The 24129-nt window shown below is 47.6% G+C and overlaps 1 protein-coding gene across 4 annotated transcripts in view; it reads left to right on the forward strand.

Annotated features, from left to right (window-relative positions):
- The first annotated feature begins 517 nt into the window (after positions 1 to 517).
- Positions 518 to 24129, forward strand: part of MACROH2A1 (macroH2A.1 histone) — a 65370-nt gene continuing 41758 nt past the window's right edge. For all 4 annotated transcript variants that reach the window (XM_017871931.1, XM_017871934.1, XM_017871932.1 and 1 more), the window contains exons 1-2: positions 518 to 803; positions 10771 to 10975. In XM_017871931.1, the coding sequence (XP_017727420.1) occupies positions 10804 to 10975 (172 nt within the window). In that variant the 5' untranslated portion in view covers positions 518 to 803; positions 10771 to 10803. The remainder of the gene's footprint in view (positions 804 to 10770; positions 10976 to 24129) is intronic.

Here is a 24129-nt window from a genome sequence, read left to right on the forward strand (position 1 = left end):
AATTCCCAACTTGGGTCCGAAAGTGAACTTTTGCTGAAGCCAAGTAGCTAACCGCTTCCACGTGCAAGGCAGGATCCAGCCTTCGGGGTGAGGGGATTAGCTGAAGGACCCCAGGGGAGCCGGGTGCGCAGTAATTGACCTTGGGGCAGACAAGGGCTTGGGGGTGGCCTGTATCTAAAGACGACGAGGCCTCTGAGGCGGGGAGTTGGCATTGGCTGGGGAGGGAAGAGCGATCGCTGGTAACAGCCATTGTGACTTCCCACTGGGTTAGTGAGAAGGTTCCTAAGGATGCCGTGGCGGCGACAGTCGCGTGCTCAGAGCCAGGCACACAGTAGGCGCTCACTCGAGACGCAGAGGCTGAGACGCGCCCTGGAGAAGCGCCTCTCCGGCGGTCCTGGCCCTTCCCAAGGACTGGGTTCTGGGCGACGCCGGGGTCACGGGTCGGACCTCGCGTCCGGGGCGCGGGCTGGTGCCTGGGCGCAGAGCGGCCGGCGTCAGCTGGCAGGGCGCGGGCCCGGGGTCAAGGCCGGGGCGCTAGGCGGCGTTGGCGCGGAGGCCGGACGCTCGGGGCCGCGAAGGGATGTGACGAGCGGCGCGCTGTGCATTGTGGGAAGCCGGCCGCGAGGACTGGTTCCAGTTCACTCGGCAGCGGCGCCGGGCGGAGGGGGAGAGCGCGGGCCGCGCGGGCGGGAAGCAAAGAGGCGGGCGGGCCAGCGAGGAGCGCGGAGAGAAAAGGCGCGAGCGGCCAGGAGGGCTCAGGCCGAGACGTCTTTCAGCTGCCGCCGCCGCCACCGAGCCGCCGCGTAAGTGCCGCGCGGGCCCCCTTGCCGCACTCCCTGTCCCAGCCGCTCGGGTCCGGCCGCTGGTGCCGGAGAGCGGCCAGGCCTGGCGCGCACCGGTGTAGTGCTCGGCCGGGCTCGGGCCGCCGGGTTCGGTGTGGCCCACGCCGGGTCCTCGTGCGTGCACGACGCCCTCCCAGGACCTGTCGGGCCGCGCGGGATTCCCTTTGGTTTTGTTCAAAAAACAAACCCGGAAACCAACTTCTCTTCGAAATGCCTCCCCTGCCCGCTCCTGTGCGCTTTTGTGGGAAAAAGGCAGTGCTGGCGCCTCCCCTGGTGACCCTTCCTGGGGCGGGCTCACTGGCCAGGCCTGAGGCCGCAGGAGGCCCCGCGGCGCTGGCTGGGCAGCCTGGGCCTGGGCGCCCGGGAGCTGCTGTGAGCGGAGTTGTACTTGGTGAGGCCCCCGCCGGCCCGCGAGTTGCCGGCCCCGGCACAATAAGTCGGGCCCGAGCCCCGGGGGACCGAGGTGTAGGCGTCTGGCTCACTATCTGCAGGGAGGGGAGGGCGGGGGCTACTCGCGGGACTGAAGCCGGGCTGGAGCTGGGAACCGGGTCGGGGAGTGGTCCAAGGGTGGGCTGGAGAGGGGCCACGGGAACCCCCGCTGCTCCCGATTGTCTTGGTATCAACCTTTTGTTTGCTTTGTGGTAGGAAGGGTTTGCTTTCTTTTTTTTTTTTTTTTTAAAGGTAACTCCGGAAGGCTGTGGGCTTCCCCGGGTGGAGAAGGCCAGCAGGAAAGAGCCTCGCTGGGGGTGGGGTGGAGTGGGGAGGTGAGTGCGCAGGATGCTGCTGGCAGTGTCACCTGACAACAGGTGTGCGACATGGCGCTCCCCACCCCCACTCCTGCAGGGGCCACAGATCACTCAAGCAGCTGGTCAGTACATTGCTTGAAAGGTTCTTTTAGACAAGATGTTAGGGGAAATGTTTCTGAGTTTCAAAGTGAGAGACTTCTGTGCAAACAATTGGTACAAACCTTGAATTCAACAATTACAGTGACTATAAAGGCCTTGTAAGATTTTAATGACCCAGTAAACAGCACATAAGAATAGACAATTAGAGGGGGCACTCCTGCTAGCTTCCCTCTTTTCTTCCACCTTTGTGGTTTGAGGTTTTACCGTTAAAGTGGGGGGTGAGGGGAGTGCTTTGTTCCAAAGCTCCCTGCTCCGGGGAGTCGGCATTTTTTAACAGTCTTAGGTTTGAATGGGAGACTCCGAGTTGTAAATTAGGTGGAAGTCACCTACTGCAGGCCATCTTTAGGCTACTAGCCTGCTGACAGAGGTGTTAACTCTGAAATGGACACCTCACGCCTGCAACTGAAATTAATACCCCTTGTACACATTTAACTAGAGTTGGGCAGCAGCATCTCAGGCTTGCACAAGAGACTCTCCGATGAGGATGAGTATGTTTTTAAACTTATCTTTTCTTAAACACAACAACAAAACTCTTGAAAGACTTCAAATTCTTCCCCCTTCTAGTTTTACAAGGAGAAATAAATCTTTCCAGTCTGTTCTTTGGTTTTGATCTGTTACCATTGTCAGTGCTGATCCCTAGATAAGGCCTTAAAGAGGGTTGTGTCAATGAAAATTGTTTGAGGCAGGCCTTTAGAAGGAGGCACAATTTAACTCACATTTTATTAAACTTTGAGAATTGTCTGGAACTTCACATGTGACATTCTGATATACAACCATGCGACTGATTTAGTTTTTACCAAATAGGCCAGTGTCAGGGAGTGGCACATCTCCATCTGCTGTTTCTTCTGGTCCCTGAGCGAGGAGAACTTGAGGAGCGTCTCGCATTCCTTCCCCATTGAGAAGCTCAGAGTGCATGTGTTCTGGGACCTGCCTTCAGAGCTAATGTGGCCCCAAGTCACCTAAAGGAGATTTATTTAAATAAAAGCATAAACTGAAAACCTGAAGCTGAAGAACCCAACAAGACTCTATATGTGGTGTTCATCAGAATTGCAATAGCCTCTGGTTCTTATTCGAGTGTCCCCAAGGATTTGTGACAGGCTTTTCAGAGCCCCACTCCTAGAACATGGGCTGGGAAGGGGCAGGAGTGAGTGGGGCCCAGATCTGTCTGTGGGTCCTTCCTACATTTTGTAGGTTTAAAGGTATGTTGGGCCCTGCCTCAGCACTTACAAGTGAGCCTGAGTGAGTCAACTCTTCATTCCAAAGAGTTGTATAGCTTGTTTGCTTGTACCAAACCTGTCAGGTCAGTGTCTCAGAGTCTTTCCATAAAGATTTCCTGAGAATCAGCTCCTGTTCAGGCACTGGGGAACACAGCCATGATTAAGAAATGCCTAGCCCCTACCCTGGGGGAGCTGACATTGGGAGAAGGCAGGCAAGTAGCTGTTGTAAAGTCAATGCAGAAGGCCCCAAGTAGCCCCTGGCAGGGACAGTAACCTAGCCAGGAGTGAGCCCTTATCTGGCATGGAAAGGTCAAGTTGGCTGGGCAAAGGAGGGCAGATGGGGACAGATGTTTGAGGCCTGGGGAACCACATGTGTGCATCTTAGAAGAAAAGAACAGAGGTTATGTAGGGAACTGCCAGAGGCTTGGGATGGCTGAGTCCTGGTGCGGAGGCAGGTGAGGCTTCAAGGAGGGACAAACAGGACAAATCACAAAGGATTCTGCTCAGACCCACACTTTATCCTAAAAGCAACTGAAGGGTTCTGAGCAGGAGAGAGACAGGATCAGGTGTTCTTTTTGTTCTTATTGGGAACACGTCTACTCAACAAATAATGAGTGGATTCTACATACTAAGCCTCATCAGAGTCCTGTTCTCTGAAGCCCACACTTTAACTTTTCTCTAAATGGCCTTCCATTAGAGTTTAGAGGAGTATGTAGGAAAGTTTTTTTGTAAAGCAGGCAGGCGGTAACTTACTGTTAAAATATAACAAGCTGCACAGTTCCTTCAGTGCATCTGGGGAAGCATATCACAGAATGGTTTTGCAGTGGTGAAATTTCAACCCCCGACTAGCTTCCCCAAAACTGTTTCTTGCTTGTGGTGAATGACACTTGTGTTTGTGTTTTGTTTCTTCCTGCCACTGAAAACATAACAGGAGTAGGACATATCTGCTGGAACAAAATGCATGGTTTACGATTTATTTACCATCTCGGTTGGTCTGTCTCTTCTGTTTGCAATCCCATAGTTCACTGAGAGTGGACTGTAGGTTCTTTAATCATCTGACTCACTTTTTGATATGGTGTTTTATGAATGGAGAGAGATATTTTTCCTGATTGGCTAGCATACAAGAACAGGTCTCTGATCCAAGCCAATCAGAGTGCAGCTTATGAACCCCAGCTCTGTGAGCAATGGTTGTCTAGTATATCCACATGCCTCCGGGGACATGACAGCGGGTGACACTGTTAATCATTTGGTGTGATAGAAGAGGGAAGAGAATGCCGTAAACAGGATTAGTGTCCTGTCCTTCAGAATTAAGTGTCTCAGGTTTGCCTTTGTGATTGGAGTTGATGGGAAGGTGACAAATGCATGTGGATATGTGGGCATTTATCCAGCTGCCAGAATGGATGGGACGGTTCTTCCTCATCAGCAGTTATTTGAGTACTGATAGCTCAGACTCCTCTATCCTCAGGGGTTGGAGATAGGGCTCTTTGACTAGCAACTCCCCAGCAGTTCTAATCAATATTACACGGGATCAATAAGCATGTATTCATTGCTTAGATAATAAAAGACTTCATGATTGACTGTTCCAGTGGCTTCATGAGTGCCCTGATTGTTTAAGGGGTTTCTGTGCTGTAGCTTTAACAGGAGTCAATCTCTTACAGATGTGAGGAAGGTATTTTCCTGCAGTCTATGGTACTGAACCAGAAGCAGGAGGAGAGGTCACTGGAACCATAGTACTGTCACAGAGTCATAAGGCGTCTGTGTGGCTTATGCCCAGCTATCAGGGCAGTTGGAGTGTTCCTTTCCTGAGAATCCGCAAGGTAGCTCTACAAGCTCCCTGAATTTTGAGTGTCTGGGCTCCTATGGGGATTTTGCCAGGTGTATGTACACAAATGGTCCAAGAGAAGGTCTCTGATTGGTGTCCCACTGGCCATAACTCCCTGTCCTGTGGCCTTTGGAAATGCTGCCCTCTCCTTTCTCCCCATCCACTGTCAGTGCCAACTAATCAGCTACCTCGTAGCCGGCATTCGAGTGTTTACCAGGTGCCAGGCAGGGTGGTGGGTGCTTGGAGATACAGTGGTGAATAGAGCAAATTGGTTCATTTCATCAAGACAGACAGGTAAATAGGCAATGATGATACCATGTACTGAGTGCTAAGAATGGGATAGCTGGTTTCAGAATTTATGTGTAAGTGGGATCTAGAGTGACTGGCAATCATGATGGAAGGAAGGGTTGGAAACTGCATTTGCAGAGTACTGTACATAAGACTAAGAAAAATAATTGAGTATATTAAAGAATAGGGGCAGGCTGAGGGAGATTGTAAGGCACTTTTAGCTGGGCCCTGGGTCTGCAGCTGACACATCCATTGAGGGAACTGGGAGGGAGAGATTTATCCTGGTGGATCTCTGGTTGTTGCAAATAGAGAGATGTGTTGGAGGTCAACAGGGCCTGTGCACAAGGTTGGAGTCTGGACATGCAACTTCCCCAAACTAGACTGTGACTGACAGAAGGCATGGCCCTGGCAGGAATGCGGAAGAGGGAGCATGTTGATGGATCATTGCCAGAGAAGGCGTTGGGACTGCTAGGCAGGATTACTCCAGACAGAGGGGTGGAGAGTCCAGACTGAGCGTCCTGGGTGTGCTGAAGGTGCCAGTGGGAGTGGAGGTGGTCTGCAGTACAGGAAGCAGCCTGTTAGGATGCCTGCTGGGGAAGGATAGGAGGGTGTGGCAGGGCCTCCATGGCACTTTGGTTCCTTGCCCCTACTGCCCCTCCTAGTAGTGCACAGCTTGTTCTCATGTCTACCTTATTCATGTGGTCTACGTAGCCAGCCTTCTAATTAGTCCTGTGCTAAAAGAACAGACTGTTGCTCCAGTCGCATCTCGATTGCTGAGGGGCCTGCAGTCAGACTCTCTTGCTTCTCACTCTAGCCTGACTCATCTCTCCGTACAGCTCCTCTACAAAAGTTTGTCTTTGGGTAAGCTTTGAGGTTTTATAAACAAGGTTAATGTTTATTGTGATTGATATATAATTGGAGGAGTTGCAGAGATAAAGACCACAGAGATCCCTTCAGGATCAATCACAGAACCTTCATTTTCTAGGCCGATAACAGCCAGAAGGGCAATCAAGCTAACATGCAATGATGAACAGACACAGTTGCCTGAGGACCTATCATTGTCTTCAAAGCATGCAGAGCCATGAGTGAAGGCTCCTGGTTTACTGAAGGACGGAAGAACACATCTTTGTCAGTTTGACCGGATAGTATAACTGTTCTCCCGTGACCAGCTTCACTGCTCTGCAGAGATGCTGAGTCCTTAGGAAGCTGCTTTGTCTATGATGTAGGGCTGTCTGTTTCTCAAACAAGGCTGGATGCAGAACATGGGTCAAACAGGGCCCAGTAGGTTTTGGCTGGTAACTCATTCTGGGGTTAGGGTCAGCATTCAGATTGGTTTGTCATGTGACAGAGACTGGCTGTTTTCTCCTTTCTTCTGAGTAAATAGCCGGAGTACATTTCCCAACCTCTCTTGCAATTAGTTGTGGGCATGTGACTAAGTTCTAGTTGATGGATCATAGTCAGAAGTGATGTGCCCCACTCTCAGGCCTGGCCCCTTAAAACCCTCATAGGTTATGGTCTTTTTCTGTCCATGGCAACCCTGGGAATCACGCATTGAAGATATAAGAGTCACAAGATGGGAGGCATCTGGATCCATGAATCGCTAGGGTGGAGAAGAAACACCAGCCAATCATGAAAACCCATTTTGGATTTTTCAGGAGTGAGAAATAAGTTGTAGAGACTTACTGCTACAGAAGCTAGCAATATCTTCAGTGCAAATGTCCAAGATCTGTTCTGCAAGAAGATGGCCTTTTTTCATCTTATACACATTGTTGTTTTTGTTAACTACTGAGAACTTGCCCAGTGAGTATCAGGCCCTTACATGGATGCTTTGATTCACTTCTGCCACCAACCGTTTGAGGCCCTTACTAGCATCATCTCCACTTGAAAGATAAGAAAATAGGTTCAGAGGGGTTAAATCACTTGCTCAAAAATGCACAGCCAGTAAGTGGCAGAGCCATGGTTATAATCAGGTCAGTCTGGGTTTGGACTTCTAGTTATTAATCATAATGCTCAATTACCATTGGCCTCACAGTCACTCTCCCCGTCATGGGTGCCTGACTGGAGCTGCCCACACCTGCGTAAACCTCTGAAGAGCAGGATGGACCTGGCACATTCGTGGGTTTACCTGGAGACTGCACAACTGTGAGTTGATTTTCAAAAGGGTGTTTTGAAACCACCACACATTGCTGGATGTCATAAGGCTTCATGGCTTAGTCAGAATTCTTTCATAGCTGTGGCTGCAGCTTGGAGAACTATAGTTAGAAGTGCAGAAAGAATATGGGGAGGGGTAAAGTACAGAATCTCTGCAAGACAACCCCGTTGGTGGAGAGACAGACTTGAGGCTGCTTTATTGGACAGGAGCCTGATTCAGAATGAGAAGTGAAGATGTTCTTCTGCCAGCAGGGTGGCACTGGAGGAGCTGTGATATTTCAGACCTTTCTTGGGATGAGTTGACTACAGTGCCTCACATCGAGTGGCTTGCAGTTCAGTCAAGTTGGAGAGGCATGTGCTGGGATATATATATATATATATATATATATATATACACACACACACACACACACATACATATATATATATATAATGGGAACATGAAACAGTGAGCAATTCCAGGCTGTGGTCATGTCCACAAAGCCTCAATGGCAGAGGGAGGCTGTGAGTGTCAGTTCAGCAAGTTGACAAGAGGACAAAGGGCATTCCAGGCAGGAGAACTGCATGTTCAGAGACATCCTTAACACAGTGTGACAGGCTCAAGAAGTCAGGGGTGGCCATGTGAACCAGGGCAGGGGTGACAGGAAGCCATGCCACCAAAAGTAGCTGAAGGATGCTGTTTGTGGCTAGCTCAGAAGCTCAGACTGATGGGGAATCATCAGAATAGGCAGAGCTGCTTCTGGTGGCCGTGGATTAAGACTGGTGCAATGAGAATAGGTGAGAAGTAAAGAGGCTGAACCAGCGCAGGGAGGGTGATGAGAAGAGGCCTGAGACGTTCTACAGGTGGTTCAGCAGAGCTTGGCTAATGCTTGGGTGCTGTGGGGTGGGCAGAGAAGTCGGGGCCAGGTTGACTGCTGTTTGGCTAGCTTGGTGCATGACAATGACACTGATGAGGCTGAGAGACCCAGAGGAGTTCAAGGCACCGTGGGACTTGTAAGTAGGCCCTTGCCATCGGCAGTCAGAACAGAGCTCTGAGGCTCAGCAGCCAGGTGTTGCACTGGTATAGAGACCTGAGAGACACTGACATGTTGATGTAAAGACTCCGCTAGAGTCAGAGGAAAGACAAAGAGCACCACTTTTAAGGAGTCAGTGTGTCTAGGACCTGCCAGGTCTCTGAGTGCTAACGGCTCCTCTCTGGAGGATAGCACTGTCCGGTTCCCACATAGACAGCCCCAGACTTGCCCAGCAGGTCAGCTGAGAAACAAAGCTGAAGTCTGTGCTCTAGTAGAAAAAGGGCTGAGCTGCTGTTAATCATCACTGACCACAGGCCTCCTCTCCTGAAAGAGGGGAGACATTCCAATTTAAAAGCTCTTAGTCCAAAGGCATCGGGTTGTTGGTCTGTGAAACACATTTGTAGTAAAGCAAAAGACTGCTAGGAAACCCAATGACAGCCTTGCCTGAAAACACAGGCACACACACATATACACATACTGTTTCCTGTTCAGAGTGAGCACAGGCACCTTTTTGCAGGGAATGTTTTAAAATGGAGTTCATCGCAGCAAGGAGGGGATCTAACTAATTGTTTCAGAAAAACCCAGACCCTTCTGGGTCTCTCTAGCCCTCAGTGAGCAGTTAAGACTGGGTACCCCTTGACAGGGTGCTCATGTCAGAGGCCTTTACTCTTCTAACATCACTCCAGAGCCAGGGCCTCTGCTATCTTACCTCTCTTGGGCCTGTCTACACAGTAGCCCCAGAGTGCCCAGAATTCTGTCTGCTGCCCTCACAGCCATCTATGTTAGGCAGATGATTTAAGATGCACCTGGGGTCAGAGAGGTGTTAAGTGTGGACCATGGCATGTCCTGACAATGTCCCTAGTATAGGTTGAGCATCAGAGTAACAGGAACTCCTGTCCCTGTGGCCTCCAGTGGTCACTGAATTGACTGCTGGTGCTGGAAGGCCCCAAACACCGTGGAGCCTGACCTCAGTTTATCAGCACATGGGAGACCTGCCCAATTGATTCAGTGAGCAAACATGTTCATAGGGAAGACTTTAGGGGGCCCCAGAACAGGCCAAGGCCCCTCATATCCACTCTCCTAGCACCCTGCACTCTCCCTTTGAAGCATACATCACATTAATCTTTTAAATGACCAGGGGGTTATTTATTGACTTTTCCCTCACCAGTTCCACAGGGACCACATCTGCCTAGCATAGTCCCTGAAGTGAATGCATAAATGAACAGGATGCTCTGAGTAAACATTCAAGACCTTGGGTAGTGCTGCAGTAGGAATACAGTTAGGGGTACCCCTCCACCTGCCTGCAGTCTGATGGGAGAATGGGCACATGTACATCAATGCTGTGACGTGCAGCACGTGGGGCCCTGAGGATGAAACAGCCAGATCCCAACATTTGTGGGCTGGCAGAAAGCAGAGGCAAGTGTGAGAGATAATGGAGGTCCCAGCCAAAGGGAACAGCCACTGCCCAGGCAGAGAGAAAAGAAGTGGAAGAGTATTTGGGGGGAAACCTGTGTGGCTCCCTGTGTCCTAGTTTAGACCACAAGTGGCCCAAGGCAAAGCTGGGCAGGTGTGTCAGGCCTAGATTTCTAGGGCATTATATGGCAGGCCAAGAGTCATGGTTCTATCTTGAGAATCGTCGCAGCCACAGAAAGCTTTCAGGCCAGGGCCGGGGCATGTTCAGATATGTGTGTGTACCTAGATTGCCCCACCCATGGGGTAGAGGGTGGATTAGAGGAGAGGGGGCTCTGGTAGGGAGACCTTCTCAGGAGACGTTTGTGACCACTTGATTAAAATAGTGATGACCAGGATCCCATCACTGGAGGTGGAGAGAAAGAGCCCCACAAGAGGTGTAGAAGAGGCTTTTCCTTTGGACTGGGTGACTGAATGGGGATTGGGAACAAGGAAGGAAAAACACCTCTCTCTCTTCTGTAAAGATTGGCCCATCCAGTAGACTGGAAGTGCTAAGAGGGCCTCTTAGCGCAACCTGGCTATACACTGTACTGACTCCTGTAAGCTGTTCTTGCCTCTCGCAGATAAAGAATCATAAGATAGAGACACTGCTTTCATCAGAGAATCTAGGTATCTGCCTTTACATCATCTTTTTAGGGAAAGGTGTCATAGCTTTTTTTTTTCTTTTATGAAGCCTTCAGTAAATTTATCAGCCCCAGTCTCAAGTGTATGAAAATGCAATTATTAAACAAGTGTATAGAATGTGGCCAAGAAATCCCATTTTCCTTTTCATCATGTGGCATAATGGTAAGGCACTTAAGAGCAGTCATTGTCAGTATAACATTTAAATGGAAGTGGCCAATAAAATCAATGTCATGGTATATATTGTGCAAAGCCAAGCCTTTCTTTTCAGGGATCAAACTGCTCCAGCAGAGTGCATCACCGGGACTCAGAGGGCTCCGCAGCTACAGACAGTGGCATCTGCATGCAGGCCCAGTGCCTTCCAGGGGACCAGAGTGTATCTGGAAAGGGGACATGTGCTGTCCCCAGCTACCCTGACTGGTGTGCCTCTTGCCTTCACAGTGTGCTCACTGATCCGCCTCCAGGGCCACCGCCATGTCGAGCCGCGGTGGGAAGAAGAAGTCCACCAAGACTTCCCGGTCTGCCAAAGCAGGAGTCATCTTTCCTGTGGGGCGGATGCTGCGGTACATCAAGAAAGGCCACCCCAAGTACAGGATTGGAGTGGGGGCGCCAGTGTACATGGCCGCCGTCCTGGAATACCTGACAGGTGAGTGTACCTCAGTCAACCCAGACACCACCTGGCTTAGATACAGAAGTTCTCATAGTTCTCAGGAGACCACTTTTGTTTCTTTTATTTTGAAACAGCTCAAACCTACAGAAAAGTTACAAGAAGAGTACAAGAAACACTTTCACCTAGATCTAGTTGTTAACGTCTTGCCTCGTCTGCCTTATCTCTCCTCACTGTGTGTGTGCATGCAAGCATATATGTGGATATTTCCGTATTTATTTTTGGCTGTTATGTAGTCCATTTTGAAATTTCCTCAGTTGTCCCAATAATGTACTTTATAATTTTGTTTGGTTTTCTTTCCTGATCCAGGATCGATTTTATAATCACATATTGCATTTGACTGCCAGTTTGTTAGTCTTATTTAATTTTGAACAGTTCACCAGCTTTTAAAAAATCTTTCATGACATTGATACTTTTGAAGAGTCCAGGCTAGTTGTTTGGCAGAATGTCCTCCAGTCTGGGTTGGTTTTAGGATTAGATTCAGGATGAGCATTTTCTTAGGAGAATGGCATCAGAGATGCTGCATCCTTCTCTGTGCATCACGTTGGGAAGCACCTGACTTGGTTTGTCCCGTCACTGGAGATGTTCTGCTTGCTTATTCAGTTAAGGTGGTATCTGTTGGATTTCTGCACATCCCGTACCACAGTATTTCACCCAGTGGCTTCAGCAACCCTTGATGATCTTACCTGAATTTGTTATTGCAGTGGTGGTTATAAAACAATGGGTTGTTTTTTCATTTCTTGGTGGTTATAAAATAGTGATTTTAAAAATTTCTTTTATTTCTGCATTTCTTAGTTGGCATTCTTTTGTAATAAAACCTTTCCCTGTGCCCTTCTTTTTTTTTGAAGTATCAATGTTGGTTTACAGATTTTTTAAAATTTAGTAAGTTATATTTATTTCCTTACTTTAATGCTCACATTACCTCAAATTTGATCTTCAAGCTGGTTCTGATATCCTTTTGTCATGTCTTCATCAATTTCTGTACATTTTCTTGCCCTTCTAACACAATAAGATATTCCTACCTTAGCCTGGACTTCCCTTGCCCCAGTCTGGGACTCAGCCTTCTCTCCAAGGAGTCCTTTGTCCTGTTCACAGATACAGTCTTATTTGTGGCTTCATAGCAATTGTGCAAAGCCAGCTGGGAAGGGAGGGAGACTACCCCCATTTTTAGTGATGAGAAAGCCAGGCCTCCAAGCATAAAGGACTTGTCTGGGGTTGTATGCAGCCTGCAAGGGGTTGAGAAGGGACTCCAATCCTGCTGTCCTGTCGTAATGCTTTTACTATGCCTGAGACATGATGCCTGAGACATGATCAGGTGGGTCTGTAGGTACCAGGAAAGAGTACTCTGATTCTTGGAGCCACCTCTGCTACAGCCAGAAAGGGGCAACTCAGCAAGATAGGGTACCTCTCCCAAAGTGATACAGCCAGGCAGCAGAAGAGCTGGGTTGTTTCCTGCTCTCTCAGTAAGGCAAGGCCAAGGGTTTCCCCATAGCAGACACAGTCATCAGGAAGGTAAAGTTTTTGTGTTCTGTTGAAAGCATCTGGCCATGAAAAGTAATAGTGTTAGATTTAAGTATTTGTACATATTTTGGGACTTTTGACTTTCTGCTTAGCAAAGACTCTTATAGGTGGCAGGCCTGGTAATGTGAACTAAGCACGATTCTTCTGTGTAGATGAGGAAACAAGCCCAGAAGTTAGGTGACACACCCAGGAAAGCTATATATATGTTTGGCAGTCAGCCAGGGAGACCGGGAGAAGTTGCTAGATAGGAAACAGAAGACATTTTAGTTCTTGCCTAGTTAGTGTACATGCTGTGTGACCTAGAGGGAGTCACCTAACTTTTCTGGACCCCAATTTCCTTACAACTCAAATGGAATCAGCTGTCCCTACTCCAACTCCAGGCTGTTGTCAAGGCCAAAGGGGCTGTGCGCATAATGGGAAAGCTAATGTACTACACAAACCCAGGCAGTCCCTGGCTCCCAAATGCCATGATGCCCATTCCTGGGATGTTCACGGAGACCATCATTAGGTCAAGTGCAACCTCAGTGTCATTTCTTCCATCTAGCTTTCTCTTCTTTTTTGAAGGGCATGAGAAGGCAATATCATTGCTTTGTTATATCTCAGGCAACTACTACCTGTGCTGCACAGAAATCTGTGTTTTCCTGATCTGGGCATAGCTGGTTCTGAATCTGAGCCCAGTGCTCCTGAGGTGGATGTCAGCAGTCCATTCCCATGGGGGCTAGAGACCTTGACTCAGTGGCTCACACATCCATCCTCCCTATCCCCAGCTATTGTGGGTGTATAGGAGAGGTCACAGCAGGGCATGGGACTGGCCAGGACAGCCCATCACTATCACTGGAAAAGTAGCTCAGAGTAGATCCTTACTCTAGCATCAGCCACATCAGCTCTTGTATATTAAAGAAAAATATGTATTTTTAAATTTTATGAAGACCTTCCAGCAGGGCTGTAGTTGGCTGAATCTGAGGCATTTCCGCTGCCTGCATGTGGCACTGAGTCATTGGCATGACCATACCTGCCCCCAACATGGAGCCAGGCCCAACTGACCTCAGGAGGATGTCCTGAGCAGTTAGTGCTGTGCCCAGTCACTGCTGTGGTCACTTAGGTCCTGTTTTGTGATGGGAGAGGAGCCAGACTCTAGGGCTATGTCTACTGAGAATGCTGCTGTGTTCCACCCCTCAGAACAGTGCCACACACCCACACTAACTGTCCTCAGAAGGTGGCCAGCCCTTAGCCTATTGGGTGGGGATGTGGGAGCACATGGATGTTAGACCTTCTGGGTATCCATCCACTTAGAACTTTGTTTTTTGGTCCTTGAGTGAGAAGGAAGTATGTCCAAGCCCTCTTTCTGTTCTCCTCTTCACTTTTGTTTCCCTAAAGGCCTTTTTCTCATCACTCCACATGTCTGCCAGGCACCGTGCTAGGCTCTGTGTGCGAGTGCAGGAGTGATCAGGGCAGAGTGGCCTCTGCTTCATGGAACTCACACTCTTGTCTGGAAAAGAGACAGCCAGCCAACCTAGACAGTTTAGAGACTGAAAGTGTTGCAAGGAGTGAAAGTGAAAGCAAGCCAAATGAGGGACCAGGCTGCTTGGGCCTTGGAGATGAGCTGGCCAGGGAAGGCTTCTGAGGAGGAGAAATCAGCTGAGCCCTGGAAAGGTGCCAGCCAGCCCCGCAAGAACTGGGAGAGGGGCTCTGCCAACCACTTATCTGTCTTGATGTGCCTACTGGGTGCAGGCCAGCTCCTTCTCAGAACATGGAGAAGCTACAGAGAGAGGGAGAAACTGGAGTACCAGCCTTCACGCAGCTTAGGGTCTGGTCAAGGATGTGACCCCGACATTGTGTTCCAACACTAGGCAGACATCTGAGGGAAGTCTCACTCACTCAAGCTCTCCTTGCTGAGAGCTGTGATGTCCCTTGCACAGCTACAGACCAACCCATCCCCATCCCCAAAGGGCTTCCTGTCCAGAAACAGTTATAGATAAGAGAAAGGCTATGGTGATGCAGGACAACCCGTGCTGCAAAGGGGGAAACAGGACCACAAGTGGGTGTCAGGAAATGCTTTCTGGAGAATGTTTGTTAACCAGTTACCAGAGCTGCCCTGCTTGTTTAGGTGTCACTGAAGTCCCTAAGAAGGGATTGTTTTCTTCTCTGCATGGCCTAGACTCTTATAGGTGGCATCAACAATTGCAGGCATGGTGATGGGGTGTGCCACATGGAGGCCCATTTGAAGTAGCTGGGCCAGGCCCCCTGCCTTCCAAAGGCCCCTGTGGGAGAGATGGGAGGTGTCTGGATGCCCAGGGATTACTAAGAGGACTGCTGAGCTGCAGTGCCAACCTAGGACTAGGTGCTTCTGAAGCAGGGAACTAGCATCTCCTTGGTGACCAGCTCTGGGGACTACTTGGGGTCCACTGTGTTCTACAGCTGGGTGGTTTAGAGTCTGGGCATTGGTGCCAGAGCTGCCACTTCTTACTTATGGCTTAGGCAAGTCACTCACATCTCCATGCTATGGTTTTATACTCTGTAAAGTGAGGATCACAGTAGCTGTCTCATCAGCTTCTTATGAGGCTGATGTGAGAGCATGCATGTGATGTCCTTATTTCATGCCTGGACATTGTAAGTGCCCAGATATTAACTATTAACTTTAGGGTTAACGTATGAGAGAGGACGGGAGTCTTCAGTAATCTTGTTCCTTTTTCTGCCTCTTGTCAATGACCAGAGCCTTCACACTCCTCTAGCAGGCACCCAGCATCCTCCGATAGCAGATGCCCCAATTTGAAGCTACCTGTGGGTACTTGGCTGATCCTTGTGCAGTTTATGGAGCCAGCTCCTGACCTGGGGAAGAAGCAGGGTCACATGAATGATCTTTAGCCACTTTACAGACTGGATGAGGCCCAGCCGTTGGGCTTGACTACATCCTGAAATAAAACCCCAAGGAAAAGGGGTGATTGTTAGAAATACACCTTGCCATCTGGTTTTGGCTAACAAAGTGATGGTCCTCATCCCAAGTTTCAGCTTATTTGACTTCCAGTCTCTAACTCAGATCAGATGTTGCATATCCCTTTGGTGGTAGTCATAGGGCCACAACCCATCCCTGCCTCCATCTCCTAGAAGTGGGTAGAGAGAGCCTGTTCCTGTCAGCAGCACATCCTGTTACACTGCTACTCATTTCAGCCAACATCCATCTCACTTGGCATTTCTGATGTGGGAAGGAATCCTACAAGCTTGGAAGATTGAGGTAGGCAGAGCCTGGAGTTGGCTCTGTACTTACCTTGAAAATAAGTCCCAAACCTCTTTACCACCTTCCTATCCAGGACACTCAAATGTGTCCCGGACTCAGACAGCTAAAAACAGAACAGGAAGAAGAGGACAGTCAGGCTTGGCTCTATGATGCTCCAAGGCTCTAGGAGCTCCCACATCCTTGCTTGTTTGCATGAGTGCACCTCCCTTAGACTAACTGACGCTTCAGGCCAGAACCCAGCTAATGCTTGCTAGTACCTTCTTGGATACTCATGCTGCACTGGGTCTTATGTCACAGCATTTGCTGTGTTCTGCAAAGCCCGTCCCTCACCCTGTTTTCCTAAAATTAAAACACACACACACACACACACACACACACACACACACACACTCACCACACACCACACCACACCACACAGGAAAGGAAAGATTAAGAATTTTAAGGAGTCAAGGGGTTACAACTAGAGAAAAAAACACTGAAATTGAAACTCCAGTGGGTACTCAGTGTGCAGGGTATATTTAAGTACATGTTCCCTTTTCTGGTTATGTGAGTAATTTGAAAATTAAGAAACTAAAACTCATTCATAACCCTACTACCCAGATACAGCAGCTGACATTTAATGCCTTTTGTGTATGTGTAAAGGACAGCCTTTAGTCTAATTATTTGTTTTTATTAACATATGCTATTGATGACCTTCATTGACGGCCAGTCACAGAACCATCACAGTGCATACTCTTAAGCAAATTGTGAAGTACTTTAGGAGGTGCTCCCCACATAATCTAAGTTGCCAGTCTTCCTTCAGTCTCCCCTGGGAATAGATGATTCCATGGTGGATAAACATTCACTGAGCATTTGAAAAAGAATCAGTTCAATACTGTGTCTTTGACATTTCCCTGATGATGTCGTATTATATGGCCAGCATTATATGGCCTACTATATAACAGACCCAAGTGGGTCAGGCCTCAGGGTTTGAGGCTAGAGCCTGAAAGCCACCAGGAGGTGGAATTCCACCAGTGTTTCTCTTTCTTACCCAAGATGTGAAGGTGCAGCATAGCTTGATAACATGCTTCTCCCAGGGCATGTGAATCCAGCTGTAGAGCTCATAAACAGTTTTTATCTGGTTCTTCATGGTCCTTCTAAAGAGTCCATGAAGTTGTTGAAGAGAGTGTAAACATGATCTGAGCCGACTTTGTGAAGCAATGGGCCCATTTTCCCCTGCTCTCCCAAGGCCAGCAGTCAGACTATAATATTTGGATCTGAGAGGGAAAGACTTTATTGCTTCTTCATACAAATATTTTCTTCCACTCTATGGCTTGTCTTCTCATTCCCCTAACAATGTCCTTTACAGAGTAGAAATACTTGGTTTTCATAAAGACCAGCTTAGTAATTATTTATGGTATAGATTGTACCCTTGGTGTTGTGTCCAGGGAGTTACTGCCAAACCCAAAGTCACCTCGATTTTCTCCTATGTTATCTTCTAGGATTTTTATGGGTTTGCCTTCTACATTTAGGTCTATGATCCAATTTGAGTTAATTTTTGTAAAGCATGTAAAGCTTGTGTCTAGACTTGGCTTTTTTGCATGTGGATGTCTAGTCTAGTTGTTCTAGCACCATTTGTTGAAAATCTCATTGCTATCTTGAAGATAAGCCATGTTGCCTGGAAATCTTCAAAAGTCAAAGGAATCTCACTGCTGTCTCATGATATCACTTTGAAGGGCAAAATGCAACTGCTCTTTCTACCATCAGGGTCTGCAGATGGGTAGACAAGTTCCATATGAAGGGTTCTACTTTTGCTTGGGCCAATGGACAAGCACACAGGCACAACAAAGCCTGTTTCTGGAATCAGGCAAGGAAAAAGGTGTGAACAAAATTAAGTGTGCCTTCTTTTCTTCTAGACCTTCCATTTGGGATCTATTTACTTCTTATTGAAGTGCATCCTTTAGAATTTTATTTAGTGAGGGTCTTTTGGTGATAAGTGTCCTCCACTTCTGTTTTTGAACATGTCTGTCGCATCTATAAAGTTTTCAGCCATCATTTCTTCAAACAGTTTCTCTGTACTAGTCACTTCTTATGGAACACAAATTAAACCTATGTTAGTATTTTACTCTGTCTTCTGTATCTGTTAATCTCAGTTGTGTTTTTAATTCATGTCTTTCTGGACTACTTTCTGGATAATTACTTTTCATCTGTCTTCTGGAACTATCTTCATTTTTATTAACTCTTTCTCCACCCGTATCTAATCTGCTATATTAAACAGATTGAGTCACTGAATTTTAAATTTCAGTCATGATATTTTCATTTATAGAAGTCATATTTCATTCTTTTTTGAATCTACTTGACCTTTTTTTTGAAATAGGATCTCAGTCTGTTGCCCAGGCTGGAATGCAGTGGCATGAAGATGGCTCACTGTAGCCTCCATCTTCTGGGCTCAAGTGAGCCTCCCACCTCAGCCTCCTGAGAGCTGAGACTATAGGTGCACGCCACTGTGCTTGGCTAATGATTGGCCATTCTTTATCATCTTTTTTCTCTTCATTTTAAGTTTTACTTAAATATATTTCACATGATTATTTTATATTCATTATTTAAATAATTCTAATATATGGAATCTTTGCATCTATTTCTGTTGGATTTTGAATCATTGTTAGGAAAGCCTGCCTCCTTCCAAAGCTGTAAAGACTTTTCTTCATGCTTTCGCTCAATATTTTTATGGTTTTTCACATTTATACTTTGACTTATTTGGAATTTACCATGTTGTGTGGTGGGAGATAGGGATCAAGTTAATTTTACTTCACATGGTTATCCAGTTATCCAAACACAATTGAATATTTCATCTTTTTCCTGTTAATCTGAGATGCCACCTTTATCAGACATGAAATTTCTAGATATAATTAGGGCTATTTCTAGATGTTTATTTTCTGCTTTTTTAATGTCTTGTTATATACTTATTTCCCATATCCAGTAGGTCTTTGTCTTTTTACTTTTGTTGAACTTATTTTCTCTAATAAATAATAACACCAATGGTAAAATTTACACGCTATCAAAGGATATACAGTGAGACATGCATTGCCCTTCCGGCTCTTTTGCATATCCAGTTACCTTCCCAGGAGATAATCCATGTTACTAGTTCTTACATATATGTCTCTTAAAAGATGATCTTTTCCCTTTTATTTAAAAATAAATCTAGAAAATAAAATGCAAAAATACAGGAAATGAAAAGGATAATGGGCACATGTAGTATGCAGAGGCTGTCTTATATTTGGGCCAAGATCTTGGGAGAATATGAGATCTTTGATCTGCCCTTAATCCCTCAACACCCCTAGACCCCCTCAGCTAACTCAAGGCTGACATGGGACTGTGAGTTGAGGCCTGCCTGGATCTTGGGCCAGCCTGGGGCTGCGTTCCCTGGGATGATAGCTTTATAGTTCATGCGGCCTGCTACGAACCCAGGTGTGTGTTCTAAAACATGAAACTAGGCCTGGGCCTTGGAGAACCTCCCTTCACTGCCATCCTTAATCACCACTGACCACTGCAGTGCTTGGTTCACTTGTTTAGTAATTTGTTTGGAATGACTGATTTGTGAAAGAGTTAGGTGCAAAGTCCCAAGCTGGGTGCTGGGGTCAAAAGAATCATGGTTGATTTCCACAGATTTGTAGGGTGCCTGTGATGTGCCTCACATCAGAGCCACATTAGTGACCCCAGGCCTTCCCCACCCCTCCCTCACCTTTGTAGACAGCTCCCAGCACAAGGCCAGATAGTCTGCAGCTACATGGTAAATAGTTTTTTATTGAAGGCTAAGAAGACCAGTTAGAGGAATGATGAGTTTCACGGGGAGGGAGGATTGGTAATGTCAGATGCTACCAGGAAATTGATGAGTATGAGAATTAAACTAGACCCCTGTATTTTTAAATGAAGCATGATTAGGATTAACACGGGGGCAGAGTGGGCCACACCTGTGTGAGGGGAGGTACGCAGCGGGTCAGCTGTTGCTGGCAAACAGAAGGGAGTTAGAAATGTAGCAAGGGCTGATCCTCATGTCTGCCAAAAAAAGCCATGGAGGTCTCGGCAATACCTTGAAAAGCAGAGGAAGTCAGGAGCTGCCCAGCTGATTAGAGATAGCAGTGTCCCAGGAGTGGGACCCAGCATCCCAGGCGTCCTCCATGGATGACCATCAGGATGGGCTTCTAAAAGAACTATTAACACTTTCTCACTGAAAGGAGAAGGAAGTAGGTAAGAATTCTGCAAATGTCTTCTCTCCCACTGTCTTCCTGCTAAAATATCAGCAACCGATAGAACATATTTACAGTGTTTTTGCTTGCTTTCTCCTGCCTGAAGGCTTCTATGTCTAGTCAAGTCAACCCAGAGTAAAATCTCCTGAAAGCAAAGAGCCACTCCTCAGAGCTATAAATAAACTCTAGCAAGAAGACAAACCCAAAGGGTATTAATCATAGTTAGCCTCCCTCTGTCTCTTCCCACCAACCCCTTCCAGGTCTGGTTGCCAAGAAGATGACATAAACCCTCCTTGGATTTGCCGGACTGCTTCTTTCAACCTACCGCTCTGACCCTGGCTTCCCTCCCTTTCTTCCTCCTCTTCCCATCCCACCTGCTTCCTTTTTAGGCAAGTGCATCTTCCATTTAGTGACCTGAACGTGTGGGTTCCCTGGCACCCAGTGCTGGGCTCTTTAGAGGCCCATAGTGGCGCCTGGTGCTGAGATATCCTCTCAAGGGGTTGACATCACCCCATCTGCCTACAGGGGACACTCTGGGTTTTTATAGAAGGCGCGTTCCCTGCAGAGCTGTGGGAACCATGTGAAAACAAACCCAAGGCCTCTGGAAATGGCTGATGTGTTGGTTTCCCTTGCCATCAATATCCTGATTGATGCTCCTTGTGGTAACTGGTAGCTGAGGTAGTCTTTGGTTCACATTTATGTTGACTCTATAAATCTGAGTATTGACTGCTAAAAGTCAATATCTGCTGTTCATTCAGAAAATGAGGGTACTTGACTTAACTTGAGTAGCATTGTTTTTCTTGCCCTTTTACTCCCACCCCAGGCCCTGGCAGTCTCTAGTTCATATTCTAACTGTGGCTTGTAATACTAGTTTTAGGGACATGGGGGGAAGTGCTCTGAGTTCTAGGTAAAGGTGGAACAGTTAAGTTCCAAAAATCTGCCGTATGTTGAACAGTTACTGTGTGCTAGGCACTGATTAAATGCTTTACATTTGGTAACTCATTGAATCCTCAATCCACCTCTCTTAGCAAATTGAGGCTCAGAGTTTAAGTAACTTCTCCAAAGTCACACAGTACAGAAACCTTAGCAGTCAAAGGAATTGGACCCCAGAGCACTTCATTCACTTTGCATTTCCTTTGCCTTGAAGCAGCTAGCGGACACCCCAGGAAGACTGGTAGATGCCCGGTCCCCACGACTGGCTTGATGAAAACACAGCCTGAGGGGACAGACTCTGCAACAGTCATGGGTGATTGCCAGAGACATTCCTGTGGCCTGGTATGGACAGGGAGGACAGGATTCCTGCAAGATGGGCCTTGAAGGACAGGCAGCCCTGGACAGGGATGAGGAAAGTCTAGATAACGCAGACAGGAGGTGGGTGTGAGCACAGGAGGGGCGAAGTCCCCTGGAATGACATGTGCTGGCCTACAGGGAAGGGGCGGTCTGGTGCATGTTGGAGCTGCTGCTGTAGCAGTGGCAGAGCAAGCGACGTACTGGGCAGAGAGCTGCCCTGAGGAGCCACAGCAGGCCTCGGAGAGGGCAGTGCCCAGTCAGGTGTGGGGAGCTTGTGTCACTCAGTGGTGCTGAGGAGGACTGGAGATGGAAAGCTTTGTGGCCAGTGTCCTTTATTGTCCCCTTAGCGAAGAGGAGGTGGAATCCTAGGTGTTGGAGCTCAGGCAGATCCTTAGACAAGTGGCCCTCAGTGTCGGGAATCCACACAGGCAGACAGCACAGAGGCCAGGCTGGTAAAGACCCCAGGAGCTATAGTCCCCTCTCAGGGGCCTCCCTTTCTGTGACACACTCACACTGCTCTAAAAACAGCCATGAAAAAAGAGTCTTCACATGCTCAGAACCTTTTTTTGGGAGAAGCAGGATTAAGCAGGCTGGGGCAGAGTGTCTGAGGGTAAGGGTGCTTGTGACCTGTGGTACCAAAGGCCAGCTGGGGCAGTGGATAGCAAAAGTGCCTGCAGCTTCTCATCTATCCAGCGTTATAATTATTTTCATTTTGAAAGGAAAATATACAGAACAGAAATTCAAACAGCACAAAAGGGAGTAGAACAAAACGTCTCCCTCTGAACAAGTCCCTGATTCTGCTCCCAGTGGGCAAATCTGCTCCCCTGTCTTGATGAACATGTGTAGCCCGATCACAGACGTCGCCACCTCTACCAACACAGCGCAGCCCACGGAACTCACTGTTCTGCTCCTTGCTGTTTCCCTTTGAGTCCATCTGGGAAATGGTACCATGACAGGGCTCCTTAAATGAGTTTCCTCTTTACATTATACTCTTGAAATCATTTCATTTCAGCAGACATTGCTGATTGTTCACCCCTTCCTGAGATGAATTAAGAACAAATGGCTGTGGTTTTCCCTATCAAAACAAACATACATATTAACCATTTCCTTGTAACTTAATTCAGAGTCCTTGACAGCAAGTGATTGGTGGGTCAGAGAGTCCTGCCCAGCTGCCAGCCAGGCCTTGGAGTAGAACAGATTTCTCAGGGCCTCCGCAGGCACCTTCTCCTTCCCAGGGCCTTGACTTCTACTGCCTGAGCCCCTGGCTCTACACACCCTGCTGGGGTCATACAAAAGCCCCAGATCTCTTCCCAAGGTAGAGATGCCTGTGGGGGCGCCCTGGTGCTGTGTTCCATCAAGGCAGGTCTGTCTGGCAGCACTGAGGTTAATCGAGTTCAAGTGCATTTTTCAAACATATGTTAACTGTTAAGCATAACAGCAAAGAGTAAACTATTGGCAGAGGAAACACCAGGTTTTCTGTTGCTTTTTTCCTCCTTTTGGCACAAATCCACCCGTCCAAATCATCCAGTTATAGATAGAGGAAATCGAGGCAAAGGAAGTACAGTTTTCTCCTTGTAATCAAGCTTGTTGCACTTTTTTAAAGAGTGCAGTTGTAGCCTCAACAGTAGTAGCTTGAATTTACTGAGTGTACTAACCATTTTACTTGGTAACTCATTAATCTCATAAGCCTAGAGGTAACCTCAGCTATCACTCCTCCTGTATAGAATAGGAAACAGGTTTAGATGCACTTGGCCACGTCTTACAGATAATTGCAGGAGCAGGGATCCAAACCCCAACAGTCTATCAGCAGACCCCGGGCTCTCACCACAGTGCCATTCATGGTTGCTGCCCTCCACTGCAGACAGAGTGGGTGGCTGAAACAGCACTTAGAGGTGAGGAAGGCAGAGGAAAACTTTCCTGACAAGGAAGATATTCGGGCACTGAGTTGGGTTGGTGGGTTAGATTAAGGTAATGTTTGCTAAGAATCATAGCTCCCTTTTGTTATTATGTATAATGTAAACTTTGAAATAGGGCTGAAAGTTCCAGCCAGTGGAGCTTACTTTACAGGTTCCCAAATTAAGCTGCATTTCCATCTTATTGGGAGACTTTGTGCGAACGCAGAAGACAGGACCAAATGCTGTCTCTGAGACCCCTGGCTCCTGGACTTTTAGGAGGAGTCTGCAGTGGGCTTAACAACAGTAGATGAGTTTGTGTCAGACTCGGAACCATCTTTGGAATACTACTTTCAATCACTGCTATAGGTTTTATTTTCTTTGTGGAATTCTGGTTCTTTTGAGGCCCCTGGGACAAGCAGATGGAGAGCTTTGCTGTGGCCCAGAGCTCTGAGCTGATGGCTCGGCAGGCTTCAGACCCTGCCACTCACCTCCTGAAAAGGTGGGATGGGGGCAGTGGATTCTGGGATGTGGCTGCAAACACTCGGAGCCACCAAGGGAATTGGAGGAGGTTGTGGTGTGGTCAGAATGCAGGAAGCTCTTAGCAATCACCTTCCGATTGGGGTTGATTGGGTTAAGGCCTTCTGGAATGGTGTAAAACAGTTCTGAACTCAAAGGACTGCTGATGGAAGGATGATGAATCGAAAGAAATACAATAAACAGATTGCTTGTCATGTTGGCTTTGCAGCAAACATGTTTTCTCCTTGGGATTATGTGGACATTTGCTTTTCTTTGATTTCTGGTTGTTATTTTCAGTATTTCTTTTGTTAGATGAGCTCTGTTTTACAGAGCTTCAAACGGCTCTGTTAAAGCCCCTGACTCTTTTCTTATTGCAAGGGCTGTGTTTAGAGTTTGGCTCAGCCTCAACACATCACCTGTTAGCTGTTAGGAGTCTAATTCTGCAAACCA

The sequence above is a fragment of the Rhinopithecus bieti genome, unplaced genomic scaffold, assembly GCF_001698545.2.
Source record: "Rhinopithecus bieti isolate Rb0 unplaced genomic scaffold, ASM169854v2 scaffold_5889, whole genome shotgun sequence".
Lineage (NCBI taxonomy): Eukaryota > Metazoa > Chordata > Mammalia > Primates > Cercopithecidae > Rhinopithecus > Rhinopithecus bieti.